This window comes from Setaria viridis, chromosome 8, assembly GCF_005286985.2.
Source record: "Setaria viridis chromosome 8, Setaria_viridis_v4.0, whole genome shotgun sequence".
Lineage (NCBI taxonomy): Eukaryota > Viridiplantae > Streptophyta > Magnoliopsida > Poales > Poaceae > Setaria > Setaria viridis.
This window is the reverse complement of record NC_048270.2, coordinates 39207102-39234958: the sequence shown is the minus strand read 5'-3', so window position 1 is coordinate 39234958 and position 27857 is coordinate 39207102. Positions and strand designations below refer to the sequence as shown.

General features: G+C 44.9%; 3 protein-coding genes and 2 pseudogenes across 5 annotated transcripts; 4 read left to right on the top strand and 1 right to left on the bottom strand.

Moving 5' to 3' along the window:
• Positions 1 to 1895: 1895 nt before the first annotated feature.
• On the top strand, positions 1896 to 2856 carry LOC140220320 (uncharacterized; annotated as a pseudogene).
• A 7768-nt stretch (positions 2857 to 10624) lies between these two features.
• Positions 10625 to 13590, bottom strand: LOC140220319 (uncharacterized; annotated as a pseudogene).
• A 903-nt stretch (positions 13591 to 14493) lies between these two features.
• On the top strand, positions 14494 to 17862 carry LOC117834649 (guanine nucleotide-binding protein alpha-1 subunit-like). 2 transcript variants are annotated; one of them, XM_072295569.1, is made up of 10 exons: positions 14494 to 15121; positions 15245 to 15378; positions 15759 to 15810; positions 15951 to 16003; positions 16255 to 16362; positions 16445 to 16546; positions 16846 to 16916; positions 17065 to 17120; positions 17256 to 17390; positions 17568 to 17862. In XM_072295569.1, exons 7-10 carry the CDS (start codon positions 16881 to 16883, stop codon positions 17605 to 17607), a joined length of 267 nt encoding a protein of 88 aa, XP_072151670.1. In that variant the 5' UTR covers positions 14494 to 15121; positions 15245 to 15378; positions 15759 to 15810; positions 15951 to 16003; positions 16255 to 16362; positions 16445 to 16546; positions 16846 to 16880; the 3' UTR covers positions 17608 to 17862. The 2 variants fall into 2 exon arrangements, with proteins under 2 accessions (XP_072151670.1, XP_072151669.1); XM_072295568.1 differs by lacking the exon at positions 16846 to 16916 and having other exon boundaries at positions 14539 to 15121.
• A 1662-nt stretch (positions 17863 to 19524) lies between these two features.
• On the top strand, positions 19525 to 24436 carry LOC117834648 (putative disease resistance protein RGA3). Of its 2 annotated transcripts, XM_072295792.1 has the most exons (3): positions 19525 to 19900; positions 19981 to 21087; positions 22532 to 24436. In XM_072295792.1, the coding sequence occupies exons 1-3, from the start codon at positions 19589 to 19591 to the stop codon at positions 24434 to 24436; spliced, it is 3324 nt and encodes a 1107-aa protein (XP_072151893.1). In that variant the 5' UTR covers positions 19525 to 19588. The 2 variants fall into 2 exon arrangements, with proteins under 2 accessions (XP_072151893.1, XP_034570075.2); XM_034714184.2 differs by lacking the exon at positions 22532 to 24436 and having other exon boundaries at positions 19981 to 21839.
• A 22-nt stretch (positions 24437 to 24458) lies between these two features.
• LOC117866978 (uncharacterized) lies at positions 24459 to 27732 on the top strand. Its single transcript, XM_072295793.1, has 3 exons — positions 24459 to 25022; positions 25157 to 26365; positions 27369 to 27732. Exons 1-3 carry the CDS (start codon positions 24459 to 24461, stop codon positions 27708 to 27710), a joined length of 2115 nt encoding a protein of 704 aa, XP_072151894.1. The 3' UTR covers positions 27711 to 27732.
• The last annotated feature ends 125 nt before the right edge of the window (positions 27733 to 27857 follow it).

Below are 27857 nucleotides of genomic sequence, written 5' to 3'. Positions count from 1 at the left end.
GAATAAAATTGGAATAAAATGAAGGAAGAGCAGCCGTTTCGTTTCTCTCGTGGTTTTGCATTGCTCTATGATCATGGTGCAGATGGATGACTATTGCCTTCATGGTGCTAAAGCAAATTGAAAGGAATCGGTGCTCGTACCCTAAGAAGGGGAGGGGTGAATTAGGCTAGCTTAAAATCCTTGGCCTATGACTTCCACTACTTGCTTCCAAACATAAACTAGATCATGCTATCTACATGTGCATCTATGGTTGATCTAGTGAAACTTCCCACCCACAAAGAGTTTTGCAACCTAGAGCCAACCTAACAAGGTACTACTCTGGAAAGTAATTAAAGGCACTCAAGTTGCGAGAATGTAGTGCGGAAATGTAAAGGAGTGGGTTAAAAAAGATGCAAACCCAGCACGACGATTTATCACATGGTATCGGTAGCCAAATGCCACCCCTAGTCCATGCGTTCGAGCTCCACCAAGGACATGCTCCTGCTCACCAAGAATTTCCCGGTCAAGGTCTTGGGCTCGCTACAAAGGCTCTAGCCAAGCTGGTTGGGCTTTCCAACCTGCTTTTGCTTTTGCAAAAGCCAAAAGCCAACCAAAGGGCCTAAAAGCTCTACGTGCTTTTGCCCAAAAGCTGCTTTTGCTCTAGTACAAAATCAAAAGCACCTCCCCCCTGCTTTCAAGTGCTTTTCGGGTAGAAAATTACCCACCTGCCATTGGTTATGATGTACCCTTTCAGATCTATTTTTTCTCCCGCACGCACAGACCTCTCCTCTCCTGCGTTCACCCGCACAGCGCCATCTCCCCACCCGTCGCCCGCCGGCGTTCCTCCCCTGGCCGCCGGCCGGCCGTCCGCCTCCCTGGCCGCCGGCCGGGCACCATCGCCGCCCCTGGCCGCCGGGCCTCACGCCGCCGCCCCCTGACGGCCGTCCACCGCCCCCATCGTTGGGCCCCCGTCGCCAGCCCCGTGACGCCCGCCGCCGTCCCCCATCGCTGGGCCGCCGTCGCCGGGCCATCTGACAGCCGCCGCCGCCCCCTAATTGCCGCCGTCGGGCCCATCACCGCCTCCCCCCCCCCCCGACGCTTGATGCCGCCCCCATCGTCGGGCCCCCGCCGCCGCCCCAGTGACGCCCGCCGCCGTCCCCCATCGCCGGGCCGCCGTCGCCAGGCCATCTGACGGCCGCCGCCGCCTCCTAATTGCCGCCCCCCCAACGCTCGCCACCGCCCCCTAACGCCTCCCGCCGGGCTCTCGTCGCCGCCCCCCTGACGGCCGCCTCCTCCTCCTGACGCCCGCCGCCGGGCCCCCATCGCCGCCCCCCGATGCCCGCCGCCTCCCCTGGCCGCCGCCAGCTACCGGGCCCGCGTTGCCCCTTGAGCGCCCGCCGCCGGGCCCTGAGCGTCCCCCGAGCACCCGCCGCCCCCTTGAAGAGGAGGGCTCCCCATCGCTGGCGCCCCCCATCGCCGGCTCCTGCCCCTGCTCCTGGTGACTGACCAGGAGCATATAGTGGTATGTATCAACTAATTTTTTTTATAATTTATAACACTTGTTTAGGGTAAATTATTTACACTAATTCAATTGTTTTATGTTGTCAGGTACAATTACAACACAAAATCAAATAGGAAGCTACCTGCAAAAAGGAATTTCTTGAGGTATGAACAATCAATTGTACTGGTATTTGACTTACCTATCAACATCCACTATAGCTTGCTTATGAGATAAAGCACTTCTCTGCTATCAGTATGGTTAAATGCAAAGTGATTATTCAAAACTATATAATGGATGAACGTTTGTACTTTGACATCTATGCTTATTTGTTTCCCATTAGTTTAATAGTTGGATAGTTGGCTTCATAGTTATGTCTTAGCTTAGTTCTTATGAGTTTTCTTTGATTGGTTGAAGAATGGATGATAAGGCGGATTGGGGTGATACTTTTTTAAGGCATTTGATTGATGCTTGCAAAGAAGAGATTGAAGCAGGGAATAGGCCGATGCGAATTTTCACTACTACCGGTTGGAAGAACGTTGTTTCCAAGTTTGCAGAAAAATCTGGTGATACGAGAACAAAAAAACAATTGAAGAACAAGTTAGATCTTCTGAAAAAGGAGTATGTCACGTTTATGGAGTTCAAGAATTGTGCAACTGGTCTTGGATGGGATGAGGCAAAACAAACTGTTGACTGCTCAGACGAATGGTGGGACGAACACCTTGCTGTAAGAACTATGTTTCTTGATAATTATATTCTTCCCATTCTTTCTTATGGTGTGCCTTGCTAATTTTTTTTATAATTGTAGAGATGCAACAATCGTGAGAAAGGAATCAAATGCCACCATACTAAGTTTCGAAAACAAGGACCCAAGTTTCTCGATGACCTGCATATCTTGTTTGGCAAGGCACATGTAACTTGGGTCTTCTGCATCCTGTCCTGGAGATATATCATCCGATGAGGCAAGTGATGATAATGTGGATGAGGTAGTGAAACCTACGCAGAAGGATATGACAGTGAACCTAGGAAAAAGGAAACGCAAGGGTACCTCTATTGGTGTTGAAGAGAAGGATGAGAAGAGCCCATTCTTTCGTTTGTACAAGTCCACTTGTTTGAAGATAGAAAATGCTGCAGAGAGGATCTCCACAAGTGTTGAAGCATCATCAGCTCCTCCAACTAACCTAGTTCCTACCATTACAGAGACTATGAAGATGGTGAAAGAATGTGGGGTGCAAGAAAGAACTTCTCTAATGCACACAGCCGCTTCCCTAATTGTTAAACCTGAATTTAGGGAGCTCTTTAGCTCTCTAGAAACAGCTAAAGGCAGACTGGATTTGATTGAGAGGGAGCTAGAAAAGGAGATGATGAAGCGCCACTGATTTGTTTGCCTGTTTGTCAAATTATTTATTGTCATATGTGACAACAATTTCCCTATCTTGAACCATAATTTGTTACCCTATATTGAAACATTATTTATCTATTAGTGTGTTATGTTGAGCTTTTTCATTTAGTATTGTCAAGATATTTGTTGTATTTAATTATTAATGTACTAATGTCTCATGTAGATGGATGATAGATTGGGAGATGTGGCTAAAGGAGGGCAAAAAGGACTACTACTGCTAGCTGAACTTGCACAGCATGCTGGTGCTATTGGAGAAATGGGCAACTTGTATACTGAGCGGTATTTGCACAAAGCTGAATACAGGGAAATGTCAGAAACTGGAATTCAATGGGTGATGAGGTGTATGTCACGTCCGAGATATTTTTATAAGATGTTTCGGATGAGCACCGAGATTTTCAATGAACTTCATAATTTGCTAGTCTCTACTTATGGATTGACCTCAACCAACAATGTTTCGTCTATTGAGTCATTCACAATGTTCTTGTGGATCATCGGAGGACCACAATCTTTTTCACAAGCTGAAAATCGTTTCACACGGTCACTTTGGACAGTTCACATGAAGTTTCACGAAGTGTTAAAATGTTTGCGCAAGTTAGCTAAGGACAATATTAAGCCAAGGGATCCTACTTTTTCTACGGAGCATGAAAGGGTGAGAGAGGACCATTTTTGGCCATACTTTAAAGGCGCAATTGGAGCAATAGATGGTTCACATGTCAAAGTGGTAGTACCAGTGGACGAAGTGGTTAACCACACATGCCGTCATGGATATACATCTCAAAATGTGCTAGCTATTTGTGACTTTAATATGAGGTTCACCTTTGCGGTTGCCAGGTGGCCGGGTTCTGCACATGACACACGTATCCTCAATCATGCATTGGCAAATTTTCCTTCATTTCCCATGCCTCCTAAAGGTATACATGGTTCTTTCAACAAATTAGCAATATTTGTATTATTATGTACCTTACTAACTTGATTTTGTAGGAAAGTATTATCTCGTGGACTCAGGTTACCCAAACCGAATTGGATATCTTGTGCCTTTCAAAGGAAGCACATACCATATACCAGAATTTCAGCATCGTTCAGGGCCTCCTCAAGGAAAGTACGAGATGTTCAATTTTTTGCATTCATCTCTTCGTAATGTCATTGAAAGATCTTTTGGAGTCTTAAAGCAGAAGTGGCGTATTTTGAAGGACATGCCAAGTTTCTCACCTCGTACTGAGAAACATATCATTATGGCTTGTCTTGCATTGCATAATTTTATTCGTGATAGCAATTTGTGAGATAAGGAGTTCAAGAGATGTGATGATGATGAGGACTACTTGGTACAACATACATGTGGTACGAGACAAACACAAGGAGATGATAGTGACGATGTGGAGAATGAGGATACCATGAATACCATTCGCACTAGGATAGCTGATGCTTTGGTTAGTGCGAGAGGAGGAGAGTAATGTTGAGGGATGGCATCCTTGTATAGAACTTTTTGATGGATATAGTTCTATTTATGTGGACAAATTACTTTAATGGATGAAAAACATATAAAATTTATTTTTTCTTCTTCCTAAAATAGTGGTTTACATTTGAACTAGTGAACGCATTATTTTGTTACGAGCAATTTGCATATAAACACACTCACAGATCTTTAGGGGCATTACAGGTATTTCTTACATAGCCTACAGTTTCACAGCTCCTCTAACCAAACGGTCTTCTGCTTTTCCCACAGCTGCTTTCTCACAGCTGCTTTTCCACAGCCCACAGCTCACAGCAGCTTTTCCAAAAGCCACAGCCCAACCAAACGCACCCTTAGTTTACATTTCCTAGACTGCTTTTAGCAGCAAGTTGTCACCACTTTCCAACTGCCCCACTACTTTGTATAATTTAGCTCCACTGATGCATGGCACATGGCATGTCGATTTTGATAGCTCACAATTTCACATTGAAGTCCACCGTGCTTTTGTTGATTTTCCGGAGTTGAGCCTGTGTGCAAATAGTAGCACACAGCAAGGTGGGCGAGGTGCCGCCCGAACTCGCGTGGCGGTTGCGGGAGGCGGGCGGAGTCCGGCGCGGTCGGGAGAGGAAGTCCCGGCCGGATACGGCTGGAGGACGGGGATGACGGGTGGGTCCCACCCATCAGACCGGCGGAAGGTAGCGGGCCAGCGCTGCTTCGCGGGCCGCAGAGGAAAGGAGAGGTGGGCCAAGCGGGAGGGAAGCTGGGCTGACGGAAAAAGAAATGGAGTGGCCGGTGGTGCTGATGATGTTGGGCCGCGAGGGAAGGTGGCGTTTGGGCTGGAAGAAAAGAAGGAGAAGGATGCAGCCCAAGAGAAGGAAAAAGAAAAGGAGAAAAGAAAAGGTTTTGAAAATTGAAATTCAATTTGAAATTTGAATTTGATTCTAACACAAGCAAGCAAAATAAATGCATCAGCATGAAATGCACAAATAACTCCTATGATGAAATTTAAGTTGAGAAAATGAAATTAAATACCTATAAATTTAAAGGACATCCTAATTGAGCAAATTTTAGTAAATTTAAATTCTTTAAAAATTTGGGTGTTACACTGTGCTTCCTCAACCTCAATTTTGACAAAATAAATATGTCGCTTACTTTAAAGAAAATAAAATGGGTTACTTTTTTTCTTAAAAACGAGGTTATTGTGCTAGGTAGGGAAAAAGAAAAAAAGTATGACGCCTTTGTTTTGTACGTGTGTGATGGAAGAAAAAATCCTCCGCAGCCTCTCATAGTATGCTTGCGACTGGGGAAAAAATTGACGATACAAAAAAGAGGCGCTTAACAAAAAGATGGAAGAAAAAGAGAGTGTCAGAGGGATTGGTATTATGCATTTGAACCTAGGTCTTTGGGACCAAACTGCGCCATACTACTACACTGCACCTTCAAAGGGATTGGTATTATGCATTTAATGTATTAACAGAGCTAAGTATGATTTGCAGGCGGCCCACACGCTAGCACTTGGCCTGTTGCACGCACGCGGCCCGCTCGGCCTGCTGGCACACGCTGCTCGCACGCGAACTCCCTCGCGCGCTGCACGCGCCTCGCACACGGACTGCCCCGCGCGCCGCACGCGCCTCGCATGCGTCGCTGGCCTGGCCCGATGCGCAAGCACGCGCTGCGCACGTGCGCTCCTGCCTGCCCTGCGCCCGTGAGCAGCGCTCGACTGCACTCGACGCTCCTGCGCAAGAACAGATAGCACAGAACAAGAACACACCCAAAAGACCAAAAGCCTAAACTTCACCCGAAAAATCCTCCCTCTACACAACGATTCATGACAAAACCTGAGCCATAGATTCACCACCTCAAGGGGTAAAAGATCTATGAAAAACCTCAAGGGGTAAAAGATCTATGAAAAAGATCTCGAAAAGCTTAAGTACACTCTGACAAGAACACGATTTATGATGTTCAGTTAGAGTTTGTGGACTCGAAGTTCTTCTGTTTTTTGAATTGAAGGTGTTACATCCATTACCAGTCCATCTGAATCGTATTACATGAAAAATTAATATAGAGCTTCGTAAATGTGTTTATAATATTTAGTACCCGCTCTAAAAAGTTGTCTATTCTCCTCATTCTAAAATATCAAAAGTACTCCATTTCTAACATAAAACTCATTTAAAAAACTCTCAATTCTCCTCGCTCTAAAAAACTCTCCATTATTCTCGTTTTAAAAGATCAGCAAGCTAGTACTCCATTTTGAAACATAAAAATCATTCTAAAAACTTCTCATTCACCTCACTTTAAAAAACTCTCCATTCTCCTCATTCTAAAATATCAACAATTATGTCATTTGTAACATAAATCACATTCTCAAAAGCTCTCCATTCTCCTCACTATAATAAAGCAACAAGTACTCCATTTGTAATATAAAACTAAATCATTCAAAAAAATCTAGAATACTATGAATAGAGGATGGAGAATAAAGTTGCTAACTGGTCTATGGTCTAGTGAAGAAGCTGGTCGAGTGAAAAAAAACAAAGCCTGAGTAAATGGTGAGCTTGCTCGAAGAGGAAGCTAAGGAAGCAACTCATTTATATATGGAGCAAATGGTTAACATTAGTACCGACTGGTAGCTTCAATTTAGTCAAGGTTGCAAAAGGCGCCAGGTGCTCTCTAGGCGGTGACCCACCGTCTAGGCGAGATTAGACGTTTCAAGGCGTTTTTCTATATACTTTGCCACATACTCTAAGAAAAGGAGAAACAGGAAATTGGTAGGCCTTGAGTTGAAAAGAAAGACCCATGAAAGCAGCCCAACTATCTCAACGGCCCACTTATCCTCACCTCCCACCTTATATGTCCGACCTCGATGCCTCCCCTTCCCTCGTTTGACCCCACCGCTCGCCCTTGCATCGCCCCCGCCTCCTCTGCCCCCGCCATCCTGACCTCCATCGCTGCCGCGGTCTCCATCCCCTGCCTCCTCCTCCTCCTCCATGCACCCACAGCCACCCTTGCTTCCTCCTCCTCCGCCGCCCATCCCTGGCCTCTGCCACCACCACGCTACCCCCTAGGCGCCACGATACCCCGCCGCCCAGTGCATAAGCGTGCCTAGGCAGCCACAGAATCTCACCTTATTTTGCATTGAATTTAGTACCGATCGAAAGTTAAGGAACAAATCACTTAGTACCGGTTGAAGCTACTAACTAGTACTAAATAGCATTCTCACTATTTAGTACCAGCTAAAGCTACCGACCGATACTAAGTGGCTTTCTAGAGAATCTAGCTGCTGGCCATGCGGTCACGTGCCGCATTTAGTACTAGCTGAGGCTACATACCAGGACTATAGGGGCTCCGGTGGCACTGTGCGTGATGACCGGTACTAACGTTGCGCGTTCATACAGGATGAAAAAGCGTCCGGTACTAACGCGTTAGACAAATGCTCTATTCATGCCGTGACACAATAAAAATACTTTCTCTCCTTTGTCCTACAGAGATATTTCTTCTGAGACATTAGCTCCGAACCAACCAAATCAAAATACAGTCGTCCCTGCTGCGAGTCGCCGATTTCTCTTTCCTTCTTTTTCCTCGTGCAGTCTTTTTCCATGTATTTGGTTCTGGGGTCAAAGTGGGTTGGGATGGATTCGACCCACTTCAACCCATAGTTGGTTGCAAAGAGTGTGAGTTGAATCCCAACCCTTATAGTATATTCCTTTGAGATCCGGTTGAGCTGATCCCACTGAAACGGAGGGATCATGTATTGTGTACTAGCTAGATCGTACTCTGGAGCCATAGCCGCCATCCCGGATGCCTCAAAGCTTTCCTCGCGGATGCAGAGAGGAGGTGCGCGTCACTGACAAGAGTGTGCAAAGATGGGTGAGGAAGCTCAAGGACGCCATGTACGATGCCACACAGACATCCTAGACCTGTGCCAACTCAAGGCTGATGAGTGCAGGTTGATGTGCCTACGGAACCCCATCTTCACCTCACGTGCAGGAGCATAGAAAAGATGCAGGATTTCTTCCAGCGATTGCTCTTCTGCCTGCGTAACCCGTGTTCGCCCACGAGATAGGCAGCAGCATCAGGGACGTCAACCAGAGGCTTGATGGCATCCACAAGGAGGCAGACAGGTTCAAGTTCAAGTTCAATCCGGAGCCGAGGATGCTAACTGTTGAGTCCGGGTTCAAGTTCAAGTTCTATACAGAAGATGACGTCCGAGTTTGATGAGTCGGCCATTGTTGAACTGATGCTGAGGGTGAACCAATTGTTTTATTTTACAACAGGAACGTACCCAAATCTTTTTTGCCCGAAAATGTACTTAAGCAAGTAGTGTCACTTCACCACCTACCTTATGAATTCTTGTGCACAAGCTCGACTGAATTATATTTGAAATGAGATGGAGTAGACAAATTTGATCTTATGGCATTATTTGTTGAAATTGTAGCTTTTAAAACAAAAGGCAACGTGATTATGAAAGACGATACAAACTACTGCAACACAGTCTAGTCTGCATTCCAAGGTCCCAAATGAAATGTTTAGGCCCCATTTGAAATGCAGGATTTACATAAGATCGTTACAACTTTTGTGGCGGTTTATGCAAAATCCTTGTAAAGCCCATTTGAAATTGGATCGTCTGTTCATGCTTTGTGCAAGGGATGAAAAAAATGATGACCAATTGTTTTTTACAACAGGAACGTAAGAAAATGTACTTAAGCAAGTAGTGCCGCGACGACCTTACTGTAGTCAGAAATAATAATCCAATAAATAATTAACTGTTGGCAGGTAGTCGGAACTGACCGCCTAAAAAACATTGGGATGGAAATTCTTGAGAAGTGTGAAGGCATAATTACCACTTGCAATTAAAGCGATTGGAGGGCTCTTAAGCACAAGATACGCAAGGCGAGCGTGAGTGGAATGTTGTTTTGACAAGTCCTGCATGGTCAGTAGCTGGACTGCCTGAGCAACTGGATAACTGGAGATGCACGACGATGTGGTCCGCTCCTTTGCTGAGTACATGCATGGCAAGAGAAGAATCTGCGGTGGTGGTCGACGACAAGCAGGCAGCTACGTACATGGTCAGCTTGTTCGTCGCCTCTCCGTAGTAGAATGGGCTATTCTGCAAAGGCAAAAGTCACTTAAAACATTATTAACTAAACTATTAGAGCTGGCACTGTTTGGGCTTTTTGTGAGTGCGAGTATAGCCATGCATGCCTTGTCTCGAGAGACTCTGCATAAACAACTGCAAGCTGATCTGTTTTCGCCAGCATCGAGAGGCCAGTCCCGAGATCTACGACGACTGTGTCCCTAGACCGTCAAAAGACGGGCCGCAATAAACAATAAGAAATTAAAATTATAAGCTATGGACTTAAAATTAAAACAACGGCGCTCGAGATCTAGGATTATTAATTCTACCTTAGCGCGTGCATGTGACTTTCCAGCCCAGGGGACAAGCCGTGCAAATAAATACACTACAAAGGACAAGTAATTCACTGGACATACTAAGAGCAAGTTTAATAACGCAGCTAGCAAGCGGGCTGCAAGGTTTCTCTCAGCCTTTTCCTAACCCACTCGTACAATGGTTAGCTCTTCACCATCAATACATGACCCACAAGTCATTCTCACAAAGTTTCTTGGTTCCTGTGCCCAAGTCGGCTGTAAGCTTATAGCCCGCTTCTCCTCTCTCACCAGCCAGCTTACAGCTCCTTATTATACTTGTTCTAAGGTGGTGTTTGGATCCAAAGTTGATGGGCTAAAGTTTAGTCCCTAAATTTTAACCCCTAAAGTTTAGTCCTTGTGGGATGTTTGGATCCAAGAGCTAAAAGGTACTCTTCCTTGAAATGACTGATTTGCCCTCATTTAGTGATTCAAACCACATGCATGTCTCAAATTCATTTTTATTGACTCCATGCACATGCACATGCACGGCCAGACCTCTACAATACAGACAGCTTCCTCCGGCCATGCACAGGCGCCGGCCAGGAGGAACACGTTGTTGTTCCTCCTGGACATTCAATAGTTTTTATTCGTTCAATTACATCATCGTTCAAGCATACAATTCAAATACTCTACGATCAAATACAAGAAATAAAATACTCTAGGATCTATTATACAAACTTGAGGCTATTTGACCACAGAATGCATTCATATTTGTATCTTCGTCCCTTGAATGAGTATTTTGTGTTGGCGGTTGATAGGTTGATGCTTCATGAGGAACATAGTTCTCATCACGGTCACAACGATCAAAGTCCTCATCCTCCATATGACTCTCTCTAATAAAGTTATGAAGCGCCATACATGCAACAATTATCTAGCTTTGCTTCGGCATTGGATAACTTGGCACTTTCAACAAAATCCGCCACTTCATCTTAAGAACTTCAAATGACATCTCGACACAATTCCTAAGAGATGAATGAGCGAAGTTAAAGGTCTCTTTCATACCTTTGGGCATCGGCCCCTACCTAAACTCTGGAAGATGGTACTTCGTTCCCTTGTAAGGTGCAAGATAACCAAGCTGATTGGGGTATCCAGAGTCCACTAGGTAAAACTTCCCTGCAAATACAAACATTATTGTTACAAACAAAAGATACAACCAAAGTGACATATGTACTGAATGTGCAAACTTAGGCATAACATACCAGGAGGGGGATGTGGGAACTTGTCTTTGTATTTGACTGTTGCATCATTGAAAACTCTCATGTCATGTACTGAACCAGGCCAGCCCGCAAGAACAAATGTGAACCTCAAATCAAAGTTACAGACCGCAAGCACATTCTGTGTAGTGAAGCCCTTTCGACAAAGATGTTGCACCACCTTGTTATTTGGCACGACAACTGGTATATGAGTGCCATCTATTGCTCCTATACAATTGTTGAAGTGTAGAGAGAATCTAGGATTCTGTAACCTACGGTGCATTGTTCTAAATTCAGGGTCGACCGGCTTAATTATGTCAGCTGCTAGCTTGATGATACACTTCAAAACTTTGTCAAAATTGCGGTGAACTGTATCTAATGATCTCTCTAATCTGTTCTTGGCTTGTCTGACTGACTGAGATGCACCAACCATCCAAAGAAACATTCCTAAGGCCTCTACTGAAGAGCTCTTTGATGTGGACTTTAGGCCATAAGATTGCACCAATAGATCATGCAGACGATCAAACAATTCTCTACTCATTCTAAACATATTATAGCATTGCACACTAGCTGTTAGATTTCTCATCTGCCAATCATGACCACTTTCAACCGTCTTTCTCTTCTTAGCTTTATTGAAGTAGGTGTCATTGTACATACCAAATAGAAGTAGATCCTCCGTGAATTGCCTCTCATATTCAATGTCCTCCTCAGTAATAAGCCTCAAAACTTCATCGTCACTTGCCTCACTGTCCACATCCATATCCTGAGACATAATACAAAAAATTAATCAGTTAAATTCAATTGTATGTACTACTTGCACTTCAATACAGAGTCAAATCAAATACATTTCATCACAAACAGGTCAAATCAAATTCATTTAATCACAAACAGGTCAAATCAGATTCATTTCATCACAAACAGGTCAAATCAAATTCGTTTCAGCACAAACAGTTCAAACAAATTTATTTCAGATCTAACTTCAATTAGTATAGATAGTTCAGTTCAACACAAATGCATCATCACAAAGACATAATCCTAATCTAGGTTGTGCTGCTTGCAATATCTCCTCAAGAAGGTCAGCCTTCCTTCAGTTGTGGGTATGTTAATGAAGAACTCCCTCAAGGAATCATTTAAGCAGATCTGAGAAACAGCATAGTACTCAGTACTAGTTTCATCCACCCCACACTCCAAAACCAATTTCTGAGCCTGCTTAATGGTGTTGGACAACTGAGCCTGCTTCTTGTCTTGCCTATTACATACAGCTTCCTTGATGAACTGATTCCTTTCAGCTTGCTGCTTAGAAGAGAAACTAATGTAATCCTTCGTCATTTTGACCATTGGGCTTTTGGTCTTCTTGTTTGTACTTGAAGCTGTTGTGCTGGTACTACTTGTTCTCTTGCGGCTGCTTGTACTCATAGGACTGTGTGCATACTCTGGAGGTAGCTCTTGCTCAGGCATCTCTTGCTCAGGTTCTTCATGCTCTTCAGGCTCCTCAGGCTCTTCAGGCTCTTGATCATCTGCATTGGTGTATCCTGGCACAAAAGAACTTGAACCATCCACAACTACACCATCAAATATATGCTCAAGCAGTGGTAGATACTCTGGAGGCCCATACATTAGTTTTATCCATTCTGGATGTTTCTGCACATGTAGTAGCTGAAGTTAGATTGCAATCAGATGGATCCTTGCAGCCTGCACATATAATAGATCAATAAGTACCTTTGTTGCAGTCTCCCACCACTCCAAGGTTGCAGTAGGCCACCCATTTTCATCACGACCTAAACCACTGTCGGAATGGATGTCTTTTATGAACTGATACATTCCCTTGAGCTACCTAATCCTATTAGATATCTGTTTCCTATCATGCCTCAGCCCTGAACCGCAGTAATACTTTTCTATGATGAGCTTATACCCTCTTGCTGTCATAGTCCCTTTAATGTAGTTACCCATATCAATTTGATCAACAAGTAATTGACACACCAAGTTGTTATTCTGCTCTGATGACCAACTTCCTCTGTCAAATTTATTCTACCATATGCATCACAAGAACAAGCATTTCATATTACTCTAACAGCAATAGTGAACCTCATGCACTTCTCTGAGATCAAGGGTTTAGGACAAATACGTGACGGCTTGGAAAAACTTCTTCGACTTCATTGTCTTCAATGTCGTCGTCGTCGTTGCCCTGCCGTCCAACACGTCGACCGCGGCCACGGCCTACATATGCACCAGCTGCCGCCGAAGAAGCTCCACGCATCCCACGGCCGGCGGCCGAAACTGGTGGCAACCGACCGCGGCGGCCGCGACTGGACGGCGACCATTTGCCGCGGCCTGCTTCGGCTCCGCCACAGCTCCGAGCACTGCGTACACCGAGTGTGCGAGAGCTACCTCTTCTGCCACCGCGTGGTTGAGAGTGATGAGGCCTCGTGCTCTCCGATGCCACTAGTGCGCCGGATTGCAAGATCCCCTGATACGCCGCCATCGACGACCAGTCATTCGCCTGCGAGTTGAGGTCGAGTGCCTCAATGCCAATCCGGGGACCACTGACAGATCCCGACCCCGGATACTGGCTGCCCTCGCCGGCGAAGAGGTCGAAGTTGCCGGAGAAGAAGTCCTTGGTGCCGTCGTCGCCAAATCCGTCCATCGGCGGCGCGCGGATGTGAAACTTGTAGCTTGTAGGCGGTTGAGGTCCTCCGGCGACTGGTGTGGCGAAGGGAAGGGGACGGGATGTAGATCTAGCAAGAGGGGCGGTGGCAGATGAACTCAGCACAGAGGGGTGGCGGTGGTGATGCGGGAGCGTGTCAGAGGAAGGGGAGGCGGAGGGAGTCGGGCGATAGGGGCAGATGCGGTGTAGATCTGGCGAGAGGGGCGTCGAGAGGGGCGGCGGCGGCGATGCGGGAGAGAGGGGTGGCGGCGGCGATGTGAGAAGAAGGGGAGGCAGGGGGAATTGGGCGAGACGGGCGGAGGCGGTGGAGATCTGGCGAGCGGGGCGGCGCGAGGGGTGTGCGAGAGCTGGCGGCGGGCTGCGCGGAGGAGGGAGATGCGGATGAGGGCGAGGGCAGGTGCGGAGGCGGAGGAGGTGGCAGCGGCGCCGTGGGGCCGAGCAGAGATGGCGGGGCCGGCGAGGCGGCGGCGGCGGGCGAAGGAGGCGGGGCCGGGAGGAGCACGCGGGGAGGGAGGGAGAGAGTGTGGGGGGAGGAGAGAGTTGCGGATGAGGGCAAGGGGCAGGTGCGAATGAGGGTGAGGGGCACGTGCCTAGGGTGCTGTGCGAGGGGAGGGGTAAGGAGTGTCCAGGATCACTTTTAGCTCCTTTTAGGGCCTCTTTGGGGGTTAAAATTTAGCTCCAAAATTTTAGCTATTTGTCACTTTTAGCCCACCTGTTTGGATCCTAAGAGCTAAATTTTGGGCTAAAAGTGCAGAGCTAAAATTTAACCCTTGGATCCAAACAGATCCTAAAATACACTCACTCAAAAGTAAAAGCATACTAGTGCTGGAGGGATCATCGGGAGATATATATATATATATAGGAGTATACTATACAATACCCTGGGTACAGAATAAGGTATTCCGTACCCGAGCCAAACTGACGCACCCGCGGCGCGGGAACCCGCTCCTGTGTCCGGTCGCTTCAGCTCGGATCTGGGCCCCCAGCTCGCGGTTAGTTTTTCCCCCAACTTTCCGTTCGTAGCACGACGTCCCACCGAAACTGCCGCCAATAGCCACATGGACCGAGAGGCCTTTTTTTTAGCGAGCTTCTGATTTCGTCGCCGGTTGCCTCCTCCAATCCCGTTTCTGCTCTCGACGGTGGCAGCGCGATGGCTGCCCCTCCCTCCTCCTCCCAGTTCCAGCCTCGGCGTCATCCTCACCTCGCCGTGCAGATCCAAGGAAGCTGCCCTCGTGTTGGTTCGGCTCGGATCTATGGCGGCCCCATCCCCTCCTATGCACGGCTGTGAGCACCTCAGGCAGCGCGAATGGTGGCCCAGCAGAGCTCACCCAGGTAGACGACGGGACAGACTACGGGCGCATGGGGGTGAGTGACGGGGACGACGATCTGGGTGGGCGGATCCAGCCCAGCACGGTGGTGCCCCCTTTCTGCACTCGATGTGCAGCTGGAGCTTACCCAGGTGTCGACCTCTGCGTCCCAAGCACATCCACCTACACGAACGGCGCTCCAGGTTAGTCCCAACTGCATGCCTCCATCCCTAATCAAATTTTCAATTTTTTTTCGTGCAAGATATCTTACCTGCAGCCTCTTCTGCTTCCTATGAACGAATCCACTCATTCTCGTTCGAGATTAGGGTGCAATTTCAGGCTTTCTGTCCGCCCACCTTCGCTGGCACACGCGGCGAGTTCAACGAGACGGGCCATGGCCGCCGGTGGCTAAAGCTGCCTCGATGCAAGTGGCCCCTGTAGACGATGAGAGCTGCAGTAGGTGAGCTATATCCATGTTTAGTATCTGCCTCGATCAGATCTGAGGGCATTAATAATTATACTATGTAAACAATCATTTGTTATGTGAGCCATACCCAAGTTTCGTATTTGTTTTTTTTCCAAAATACAATTGTTTGATTGTTTATTTATTCAATACTTTCTCAGTTTGTTGTGGCAAATTCACCTACCAGAAGTTGTGCCGGATTCCTAGTGTAGCGTGTGAGGCATGTACTGGCTTTATCTGCTCATGCATAGAGTTCTGCATATAGTGAACTTGAATTTTGAGTTTCTCCTATGATTGCCAATATTGTCTTCCTTCTCTGCTTACCCTTCTATGCTTGTATGGTTATGGTGCATCATGCTAACATCATGGAATTTTAGGGGTTTGGATGAATCAGGAACTAACTTGGATGATGCTCTTTCAGTTCTGAAGGTACTTATTTCTGTATATTCCTCTTTCATTTCGTGTAATCATTTCCATATTATCAAACTCATGGTCAGTGTATCCGTGCTTAGAGCCTCAGACATGTTAGGATCCAAATTGAAGTATGACTTGGTGTAACCTTCTTGCAGAATGAAGTTGAAAATCTTAATCTCCAGGAGCAAGCATTGGATGAACATATAAGGTTGGAATCTGCTGGAGTTCAGGGTGTCAAGTTTACTTTGTTTGGATTCATAATGGTGCACATAAATTTCAGGGATGTAAATCATGTGCTGTTACTACTTTAGGCAGGGGTGGTAGTGACTTGACTGCTACAACTATTGGCAAAGCCTTGCGATGATGCCTTTGCTAGCGCATAGAAGCTTCTCATCATCCACCTTGTTGAACTAGCAAAATGTTTTGTTTATTTATACTGTAACTTTATCCCAACTTCAGGAGATTGGGGAGAAACTGTCAGAAATTGGTGCAAAATTGGATTACCTATTGCTGAACAAAGAACTTGTACAGGATGTAAGGAAATTATGGCAAGATCCAGTCGTTCAGGTGAAAAATATTGCTGCTTTATTTAAAGAAATTTTATAGACCGTTGAACAGAAATCTTGATTACTGAGAAAAGCATTTGTAGGAAACTTATTCACGCGGAAGTATTCTGCAAGTCCCTGACTGTGCACAGTACTTCATGAGCTATTTGGACCGATTAGCTGAAGTAGATTATGTACCAACAAAGGTATGCAATTATGCCCAATTTAAATCTTGTCAGCCTTATTTACAGGTTTTTTGATATTAGTATACTATTTCCTTTTGATTGTGTTTGAGGTTGCCGAATTGCATTAGAGGCTGGGGTCAAATGTAAGATATATAGATATCCCCTTTCTTTTGAAGACCTTAGGAGTTAGCAACTTCCAAAACATAAGCATGGCTAGTTGGCTACATTACCCAGACTATGTTTCAGTTTTTGTAATGACGTTCCCTTCTCCTAAGCAAAAAAAAATGGTTAAATTGTTTTTATTTGTTGAATCATTATAGTGGTGCATTGTGAAGCAGCCTCTAAAGTAGATACCATGGAATCATCTTGTTCTGGTCAAGTCATCCTCAAGGTGTATAGAAAAACTTATCTTTTGTTTTAATTTTCTTTTACGTGAATGTTCCATCATATTATTTTGGTTTCTGTACATGGTTATTTGATAATAGGTCTTAAGGGTTTGCACTTTATCTATTGTACTTATCTGGGCTGGTTCTTTGCAGGAGGACGTGCTTCATGCAAGAGTACGGACGAATGGTGTGGTAGAAACTCAGTTTAGGTAAGCTGCTGACATGGTATTTGCATATTTCTTTTGTTATACTCTATCCGGATGTCCGGATGTCAAACTAAATTGGTATTATCGAGTAACAGATAGCTTTAATCTTCTAATTAGTAAGTTTTTAATTTCCTACAGCCCTCTAGGAGAGAGCAAAAGAGGTGGAGAGGTCTATAGGTTGTACGATGTAGGAGGCCAAAGAAATGAGAGAAGGAAGTGGATTCATCTTTTTGAAGGTGTTAATGCTGTAATCTTTTGTGCTGCCGTTAGGGAGTAAGTGCATTTTCATTGTTTACAATTCATTGACTTGAACTTACCCTAAACTGCGGAATTCTACTCGGAAGTTGTTCCTTTAGATTTTTTCAAGATGCACAGCACCACAAAAAGTTTGGTTTATAAGTTGCGGTGTACAATTTTGACCCAAAGTTGAGCCCTGGCTGTTAATCTCAGGTACGATCAGATGTTATTTGAGTATGAGACAAAGAACTGAATGATGGAGACCAAAGAACTCTTTGACTGGGTCCTGACCGAGAATGGGTTGTTGTTAGTCACAAGAAAAAGTAATTAGGATGGTGGGAGAACAGAGTTTACGGTGTCACAGCGTTGCCGATTGTAATTCATTTTTGGACAGGGAACATTTTATTGATTTCTTTGCTCTTCCACAAGCTAGTGAAGATGTTTGTTGTGCGCTGCGGCCTGTGGAAAAATTTGGACCCTTTGCATCATGTCGTGGTCAAGTTCATTAGTGGCTGATTGTGATCCTGAATTTGTTGTCCAGAAATAGCTGGAAGTTTGATTCCAGGTGTTGTGGCTGGAAATTTGCATTCGTTTGCGTTGGGTGTCTGAAAGACTGAAGCTGTAATACGAACAGGCGAGCAGGTTCCTTCGGCATACATGCAGAAAGCACAGCCCTGGAAGGAGTTTACATAACAACACCCAAAACAAAAACTAAATTACCATAACCTACAACTTACTACTAGTTAATTAAGCACAGAACATTATTGGGCTGACGATACTTGTCCCGGCATTGCTGCCAGATACTTGCCCTGCAGAGCAGACAGGCAGGCATAGCAAGCCTCGCTCTTCTTCACTGGTTGCCGATCTCCATGACCAGCCAGTCCTTCCTCATGTCGTTGGGCAACGCCATGAGCCGGACGTGCGCGCGCATCTCGCAGAAAAAAAAGGACCAGCGCAAAAAAACGGAAACGGACGTCAGATACGGAACGGCTTGTGGCAGGAAAACGGATGCCACAAGACGGAACGGTGCGTGGTGGAGGGGCGCTCGCTCGCGGGCTCGCGGGAATGGCTCAGGTACGGAATAAAATTCTGACTCGTACGAATAGCATGTGATCATGCCACTCGAGATCTACGAACGGCAACTTGCACTTCTGGATCTAGCCCTCTCCATCGCATACGCATTTCTCGCCACTGCATTCTTCTACTTACGCCTACGTTGAGGTAGGATCGATCGCGCCCCGACGCCTTCCATCCGCCGCCGCCGACCGTTCCATCCGCCGCGCCCCTCTCTCACCCGGTGAAGGATCTGACCCGGCCTCCTTCTCCCGGCTGAATCTCGCCGCCGCCGTCTGAGATCCGTCCCTAGCGCCCCCGCCTCCCCTGCCCGCCGACGACCCTGCCAAGCGCCGTCGCCTCCCCTTTTCACGCGCCCACGCCCCAGCGCCCCAGCTCCGCCCCGCCCGGCCCCGCGCCCCAGCGCGCGCTGCCGGCCACCTCCGCCCCGCGCCTGCCGCCGCCGGACGTCCTCCGCCCCGCGCCCGCCGCCACCGGTCGTCCTCGGCCGTCCTCCGTCGTGGCTTGTCCACAGCCGGCCACTTCTGCTCCCGCGCCGCCGTCCTCGTGCCTCGTCTGCGCCCGCCGCCGGCCACCTCCGCCCGTGGGCCCCACCGGAGTACAAGGGTGTCCAACGACGTGAGAAGCCGCGGGGAGCCAATTTTTTTTAGCTCCCGCTCCCTCAATCGGCTTCAGTCAGCGCGATTCGCGGAGCTTCTCCACTGAAGCCTTTCGCCATCTCGTCGTTTGGTAGGGCTCGAGCTTCGGCCAGTGGAGAAGTCGAAGCTGAAGCCCTGCCAAATGGGTGCTGGACACAACACACCACCCTCACGGTAAAAGCTGAGAACTAATCACCTTTCTTTCCTTCCATCTCGCATCCGAATTGGGGTTTCCATCTCGAGTCAGTTTAATTGAAACAGAGTACGATCTAAAGCGCACCTCGGGTGCTATTATTTGTCTCAATTCTGACTGAAATATTTCCCCTTTTCCTCCTTGCTTGTAAATATTTCCTGCCTGTCCTTGATACAGAGTTTGCTGCAAGGGTTGTGATTTTCAGGTCAAAAACAGAGACTCTGACAATTTCTCGCTGTGTCTTCTCCAGTTTTTCTCTTGGACTGTTCCTCACACGGCCTGACGTCAAGCACTCATCACACTGTGTGATTGGCGTCCCCTTCAGCCACATGGTGGGGGTAGGGGAGTTTCTTGCCTCGGCTGCATTGAAGCAGGTCGGCGGCATGCTAGGTAGTGCCATCTGGGAGGCGATCGCCTCGCAGCTGAAGCTAGGTGACGAGCTCAAAGGCCTCAAGGATACTGTGGATACCATCCAAAATAGCATGGTTAGGGTGGAGAAGCGGTTGAACAAAGATGGTGACGTCTGCGTCTGGATGAGGGAGCTAAAGGCAGCAGCCTATGACATGGAGGACATTATTATGGAATTGGAAGGTGATATCCTGAGTAATAAAGATGGCTCTCAGAATAACAAATCTACAACGGTAGGTCTCGAGTGTGTTTGATGTCGATATGTCCATTTCCATTTCTCGTCCCTTTTCTAATTCACGACATGGATTTGCAGGAGATCTCCATTCCTCTGATGTTGCGGCGAAGCATGGCTAGCAAGTTGAAGGACATGAAACAAAGATTGGACAACATAGAAAAGCTGAGGCGGTTCGACTTGATGGTGGACACAAGCTCTGACGACCAGGATGTGATCCAGATGCGGGCTACAGGCCCTTGCCTTGTAGAAGGTATACTTGGGAGGGACCAGGATAAGGTAGAGTTGATGAAGTTGCTGCAAGAAGATTGCAAGCACACCATCATCCCTATATATGGCTTTGGTGGTCTGGGTAAAACCACTCTCGCCCAAATGGTTTTTGACGACAATACAACTAAGAGAGATTTTGATATCCAGATTTGGGTTTATGTCTCCACAAGTTTTAGCGATGAAAAGATTGGTCGATCAATTATCTCCCAAGTAGATGGACAGAGTAACCAGTATGACCTGTCCTCCGTGCAGATGCGCGTGGAGATGATCCTCCGTGGAAAGAAGTATCTTATTGTTTTAGATGACTTATGGGAAGAAAACACAGGACAATTGGAAAAGATAGAAGCGATGTTGAAAGGTGGTGCACCGGGCAGAAAGATAATTGTGACCACTCGAAGTGAACAGGTTGCTAAGCGGCTGAATCGTGAGTTGCCATTCAAGTTGGGTGCCTTGCAGTACGATGACTGCTGGAAGCTGTTCAAAGCTAAGGCATTTCCAAATGGAATTAAAGAATCTGAAATGGCAAAGGTACATATGGGGGAGAAAATAGTAGAGAAATGTGGTGGAGTGCCTTTGGCAGTCAAATCTCTTGGGGATCGTCTGCTAGATATGCCGATGCACAAATGGGAAGAAACACTGAAGAGTGACCTGTGGGAAGACGAACGCGATCCAACGACTGGAACAACATCTACTTTAATATTACCATCCTTGAAGATTAGTTACTACCACATGCCATATTATCTGAGACCTTGCTTTGTATACTTTTCTGCCTTCCCAAAAGGCTTCATCATAGAGAAGAGAGAACTAATTCATAAGTGGATTGCTCTGAGATTTGTTCTGACCACACATCGTGCTGAGGAATACCTACAAGAACTTTGTCAGATGTCATTCCTGGAGGCTACAAGTGACTCTATCTCGGTGAGTTATATTATATACACAGGCTTGGTACAGTTAACTCTTTTCCTTGTATCGAGTTGTGCTGTCATTTCTCGCATGATTTATTACTCCCTCTGTTCCTTAATATAAGCCATATAGTTTTTAGCACAAATATTAATGCACGGCCTGGGAGGAAAAAATCCGTTGCTTTTGTACATGAATGGCCCTTGGGGAAGGACGTGAGACCGAGAAAAAAAAGGAACTCGGGCCATCTTCTCTCTCCCGATCTGATTGCTTCCTAACATATCATGGGAAGCTGGCGTGGGAGCTGATATGTACCTATATTTTGGAATTTTCTTTAGAAATCTATATGGCTTATTAAGGAACGGAGGGAGTAGTATTTTAATCTTATTTCAGAATATGGTGTTCATCTACTACTTATTCAATATAATCTTTGGTTTGAAGAATTGAGATAGTCATAAATCCTCTAATTCTAGTTTTGAATAATCCACTTCATTTTGCACAAGCATATCGATCGCGGTGTAAAATTCATGGAGTGATCCTACGATGAATAATTCGGACATGGTTGTATTGGTTCCTCAATTCTAACACCTTATAAATATTTGAGTCAATGTTATATAAAAGATAAATATAGTGACACGAACATTACTTCTTAAGTTGCCAGATTTATGCTTACTGAAATCAACCAAGCAAATAAACATGACAAGTAAACTCCCTGAGGTTGCAAACTACTTGTAACATAGCCTAAGTTTTGTTTTAAGTCGAGTTTTCGCTGCATAAGGTCATGGAATCTGTGCAAAAAGGGCTGTGCTGTATTTTTGTCTTAAGCTCTGCAACATTGCCAAGATAGCGAGTTAAGTTACCAAGTGAATAGTAATTGCAATAATAAAAACACAAACCCGGCATTCTTTAGGAGCAGAAGGTTACTGCATAGGAAAAGGGACTCACTTTTTTACAACAGTCGATACATATATACAAAAATGATCATTATTGACCCACCATTGGTTACAAGATTTAGCTTTTATGAGTTGCTACTTAATAGCCTAGATCATGTATCTCTATCCAGTAAAATTCTGAAGCTGAAAGGTGGATGCATATTATGCGTTTCATTTTTACCAAAAGATATCAATTAAATGGTATATAAGTTCCATAAATTGGATATAGCAATAAATAAATCGGCAATGTTCTTTTATTTCAGATAGAAGAAACGTCAACTTGGTTGTCTTGACACAATTGCTACTGGAGAGAAAATAATGTTCATTCGTTGCAATTTTAAACCTCTTGCACTCCCTTTGACTGGTCTAGCATCTCCATGCAGGACGGCTGATGTGGCAATGATCAATCTCGTTTCTAAATGTGAAATTGGCATGCTGATTTATATTTATTTTTTTGTTTTGACCTACCGTTGAGTCCTTGAAGAAAATATCTAGTGCACTACTAATCGACCTGCAAATTTGCTTTTCAGATTTCTGCAAGATACTCCAAGCTTAATAACCCTCATAATGTATTATTCAAAATGCACGATTTAGTTCATGAACTTGCTAGGTCAGTTGCTATTGAGGAAGTTGCCGTCTGTGATGGCAAACAAAGAAGCTTTGGTAAAGAGGACAACTATCGATACACGTTGTTGTTGAATTTCAAAGGTCAGTACCCAAAATGCAAAGATATGCCTCTCAAAGCAAGGGCTGCTCATTTTAGTGGCTGCACAGGATGTGAGCCTTCGAAGGGTGCCTTTTCAGAAACTAAATGGCTGCGTGTATTGGACTTCCCACGCATGCAAACTGTCGAGCTACCCAGTTCTATGGAAAACTTGCACCACCTGCAGTTTTTAAACCTTTCAGAAAATACCAGCCTCAAAAAACTCCATAGCTCCTTTTCTGAAAAATTAAAGCTCCATAGTTCCACTTCCATTTGTGACTTTCAGAAGCTTCACTATTTGGATCTACATGGCTGCTCGAATCTTAGTGAACTTCCAGGTCCCATTAACAAACTCCAAGTCCTGGAACATCTTGATCTATCAGGATGTACCAGCCTACAAAAGCTACCTTCACGATTTGGGGAGCTGCGAAAGCTTTCGTTCTTGAACTTATCATGTTGTTCAAAGCTTGAGATGCTTCCAGACTCTTTCAGTCTACTGGAAAATTTGGAACACCTCGATCTATCAGGATGTACCAGCCTACAAAAGCTACCTTCACAATTTGGAGAGCTGCCAAAGCTTTCGTTCTTCAACTTATCATGTTGTTCAAAGCTTGAGATGCTTCCAGACTCTTTCAGTCTACTGAAAAATTTGGAACATCTGAATCTGTCCTCCTGCTGCCAGCTTAATCAACTGCATACCCTGTCATTCAAGAGAATGAAGGGACTTCTTTATCTTAATATGTCTGGTTGTACTTGCCTTGCGGCACTTCCTGAATTTTGTGTCGGCAACGATGGCTGCCTGAACCTGGAGATTTTGGATTTATCTGATTGTGCGAGGCTTATTGATCTTTCTGAATCTTCTGCCAGACTAAATAAACTCCGATTTCTGAATTTATCTGGCTGTCCTTGCATTCCGAAAATTATCTGCTTTCTTGGTAATTTTGTAAATTTGGAGTACCTAAACCTATCAGCGTTACCAGGATTTGATGTAAGAAAAGATTCTGAAGCTCCAAGCTCCTCTACACAGCATTCCACTGATTATTCTGGTGAGGAGTTGAGCCTGAAAATGCTGCATGACACATTGAAAAACATGCATCGCCTTGAGTACCTTTCAGTTGGAGGGATGTCACTGTTCTCAAAGGAAGGCATCTCCAGTGACCTACTAACCCTACCGGATTTTGTGGTCTCAGAAAGTGGCAGCAGTGGTGATTGCAGCAACATTATCCTTCTACAGAATATCCTTCATTCTACAAACAGTGAACTAAATATCAAATGCCTTGAGGTTGTAAAGTCTGCAGAGGAAGCAAAGGGGGTGCAACTGGGAAGGAGACATCGGCTTGCTTCTTTGAGTTTGGAGTGGTCCTTACTAGAATGGTCAGAGGAACCCGAAGCAATGACAATGGATGTGCTAGAAAATTTGAAGCCTCATCCAGCTTTAAAGCATCTCACTATAAGGGGCTATAATTACAGTATGTTTCCTAGTTGGATGTGGGAGATATGTTCTACACTCCCAAATCTGGTGAAACTGGTATTGTCTGGTCTCGTAGAGTGTGACCAGCTTCCACCTCTAGGAAATCTATCAAACTTAGAGGAGCTTACAATTTGTAATATGCCTAAACTTATGGAAGCATGTTTAGCACCATGCAGAAACCTAAAGCGACTGTTGCTTGTTAAACTAGCATCCGGATGCACCTTGTTGTTTTGCCAATGGTTCGTCTTTGAGAACAAATAGAAGCTGTGAAGACATACATGGCATGGAATTAGATCCTTTAGAAGAATTCAAGAGGCTTGATCCTTCCCGAGGAAAAGGGAAATTAAAGATTACAGTAATGGCAAGGAACATGATGGAAACATTACTGGGAGTGACTAAAAAGAGAACACTGATGACACACGTTCCTGTATCTTCTTCCACACTATGTCCAGCCGAAGAAGAATTCCCTCCGCTTCGCTATCTGAAGATAAAACACTGCAAGAATCTGAAACTATGTCCAAGAATCCCCAACAGCAAGGAGTTATTCATCAACAATAGTGATTTATCCATGACTAATGATACGTGGTCATCAACCCCCATATTGACACAAGCCATCCAAAAACTCAAGATATCGAACTGTAAGAGCTATGATCTTCAGAAACTGCCTGGCATTCAATCAGTACGTGAGCTTGAAATTGATTGCTCCAAGGTGTTTGACCGTTTTGATGAATTGAGATGCATGGATCATTTGGCGAAGCTAACTTTGTCATCTCTGAATTTCTTGGACAGAGACAAAGCTGCAATCCTAGAGGCTATTCCTCACATTCAATGCATCAAGATAAATGAGGTAATTTCTCTTGGCTGTGCTTCATTACTCCTCTTTTACAATGGACATTTTCTAATTCTTATCTAGAACAGAATGGATGCATAAATATTTTCGTTGTATTTGGTAATAGTCTAACTCTGTCTCTCCCTTCACAGGGAATGTATTTTGCAGTGCAAGAAAGTGATTTTCTCCTCCTCCGTCAAAATACAGACTTTGGAATCACAGACCTATTTATTTCAAATCTTGAGAAGGTGAATAGCGCTGATGAAGTTGGCCTTGGAGAGTTGGCTACATATGACAAGCTGCGCACGCTGAGATTGGTATGGTCGCATGACGCAAACTCTTATTCCAGCAATGGTTTATCTGGATCAGGCGATAGGCCTAACAATGTATATCTTAATCTAAGCATAAAATTCTCCAGAGCTGATGATTCTTCAGTTCTCCAAAGACTCCATCCTCATCCTAACCTATTAACACTTCAAATAGAAGGTTATCGAGATGCCACATTTTGTGGCTGGATGAGCGATCCAAATCTCTATCTTCCAAATCTTGTGAAGATAGTGCTGATGGGCATGCCAAGGTGCGCACGCCTCCCTTCACTAGGACAGTTAGCAAACCTTGAAGAACTGCACATTTCAGATATGCCTAATATTCGAGAAGTGGATGCTAGTTTTTATGGAGGCAGGGACCCATTCAGGAAATTAAGGAAATTTTGTATTGATAAGATGGAGAATTTGGAGGTGTTGTCCACGAACTTGGAGCTGTCTGCTGGAGAGATGTCTTGGGATGATGATGAACAGAAGGTGCAAGGAGATGAAATATTTCCACGCCTTGCACACCTCGTTATTACGGGATGCCCTAGGTTGACCCTCAGTTCAGCTTTTCAAGGATACATAGGGCGTATAGTTGCATCATGCAGTAAGGTAGAACTATCACCCGGGATACTCGTTGGATCTCCACACCTTTTTAGACTTGAAGTGAAACCAAATATCTTTGGCTTTTCTGACGCTTCAGAATTTCTCCAATACAACACCGACTTGTGGTATTTAACTATTCAATCTGACAGTGATCTGATCACCTTGCCGGAGATCATCCGGAGCTGCCACTCCCTTAGGAGCTTGCGGATATTGGACGGTTGTTGTAATTTTGCGGCACTCCCAGATTGGTTGGGGGATCTGGCATCTCTGGAGCATCTAGAAGTTTATTCTGCCAAACTGCAGCATTTGCCTCACTCCATCAAGGATGTAACCTCCTTGAAGACATTAACTCTTAAGAAGTGCAATTACAAACTGCGTGAATGCTGCAGCCGTTTAGGAGAGGACTACGACAAGATTAATCACATCAAACATGTAGATGCACATGAGGTAATATGCACTGTTTTTAATTATTACTGTTTTGTTCTACAATGTATACTATAAATTACGGTTGCATAACAAGAGGCTCAATCTATCATGCAGGCATGTGATTTGTTAATGTATTTTCATTAATTCTAGGGAGTGAATATCGTATATATGAATGAATTAATGGAATTCCTTTCTAACATAAATATTTAATTTATTGTTTGATATGCCACTACCTTGCTTAATTGTGGCACTTATAGTAGACCTGATTCTCCAAATTAAAATACTCCCTCCATCCCAAATTACCCAAATTGTTGGTTGTTTTGGCAATTTTAGATTCATAGCTTCTAGATATAATATATATCTAGGTGCACAGCAAAAAATCATAAACCTATAAATGCCAAAATGACCTATAATATGGGATGGAAGGAGTAGCCAAGCAAGTTCCAAATTAAAATAGTCAAGCAACTTTTGGGATATACCAGACGAACATCAAATTTTTTAGAATTGTATTTTTGTGCTATGTACGTGGTAGGATCTGTTGCCAGCATATCTGCTGTGCATACCCGTGATTGGTAGAGTTAGGTAGGGATCCTTGGCTGGCTCTGTTTCCATAAGCCTCATCAGCATTCAATTGTCCAATGGTTTACATAGTATCTCCAGCAGATCCCTATTCTCCAATACAACTACCATATTTGGAGAGTTTGTGAAAAAATAGGGCTCTAACACACTCCCTTTACCTTTCCTTTTTTCCAATAATTATTCAACGAATAATTCACCCCAACTCTCCAAATAAAGGAGTTGTGACTCTCCCAACACGGTAGTTGGATTGGGATGAGGTTATAGAAGACTGCAAAAGCAACTCGGGATATCCCTATTAACTAGTTATCTGGAAACATTTATTAGATGACTATTGGAGATGCTCTAAGCTGCATGTTTGCATCTAGAGTTTTATATAGTATGCATGCCATCTTGACTAAAGCAGAATGTTTTATTTTTGATTTTCTATGTTTTTGTAAAATAGCAGGGCCCTAGTTTTGCCGTCAGTTCATCAGACGACATGGCTATTCTGCAAAAGACTACAAGTCACCAGCTTATTGAACTTAATATTAAACATCTCGAAGGTCTATCAAGCTCAGAAGCAAACATAATTGAATTGGCGCAAAAAGAGGAGCTCCAATTTTTAAGTTTGGAGTGGAGTGGGCCAGTGTTCAACAAGGTCGCATTAGAAGAGCTCCGGCCTCATCAAAACCTTAAAAGGCTTTGCATAAAGAACTATGTTGGTGGTGATTTTCCTAACTGGTTACGTTTGCTACCAAATCTTGTAAGATTGAGCTTTTCGATGTTCAATCTGGTCACCTCCATCTAGATTATTTACAATCTCTTGAAGAATTGTATATCTCGTCTTTCCCGGTGATTAATAGGCCAAATGACCTGAACCTATATGACAAATCATCAATATGCATCTTGAGCACACAGCCAGTGAAAAATCTCAGAAGAGTTACAATAGTAAGAG

What these genes read in the sequence shown, in the direction of transcription:
- LOC117866978 (XM_072295793.1), top strand. Translation starts at nt 24,459, where the DNA reads ATGGAATTAGATCCTTTAGAAGAATTCAAGAGGCTTGATCCTTCCCGA. An exon ending in AATGCATCAAGATAAATGAG is followed by an intron (nt 25,023 to 25,156) that starts GTAATTTCTCTT and finishes CTCCCTTCACAG; the next exon opens with GGAATGTATTTTGCAGTGCA. An exon ending in AACATGTAGATGCACATGAG is followed by an intron (nt 26,366 to 27,368) that starts GTAATATGCACT and finishes GTAAAATAGCAG; the next exon opens with GGCCCTAGTTTTGCCGTCAG.
- LOC117834648 (XM_072295792.1), top strand. Translation starts at nt 19,589, where the DNA reads ATGGTGGGGGTAGGGGAGTTTCTTGCCTCGGCTGCATTGAAGCAGGTC. An exon ending in AGAATAACAAATCTACAACG is followed by an intron (nt 19,901 to 19,980) that starts GTAGGTCTCGAG and finishes ATGGATTTGCAG; the next exon opens with GAGATCTCCATTCCTCTGAT. An exon ending in CTACAAGTGACTCTATCTCG is followed by an intron (nt 21,088 to 22,531) that starts GTGAGTTATATT and finishes TTTGCTTTTCAG; the next exon opens with ATTTCTGCAAGATACTCCAA.
- LOC117834649 (XM_072295568.1), top strand. Translation starts at nt 16,499, where the DNA reads ATGAGCTATTTGGACCGATTAGCTGAAGTAGATTATGTACCAACAAAG. An exon ending in TAGATTATGTACCAACAAAG is followed by an intron (nt 16,547 to 17,064) that starts GTATGCAATTAT and finishes GGTTCTTTGCAG; the next exon opens with GAGGACGTGCTTCATGCAAG. An exon ending in TTTTGTGCTGCCGTTAGGGA is followed by an intron (nt 17,391 to 17,567) that starts GTAAGTGCATTT and finishes TGTTAATCTCAG; the next exon opens with GTACGATCAGATGTTATTTG.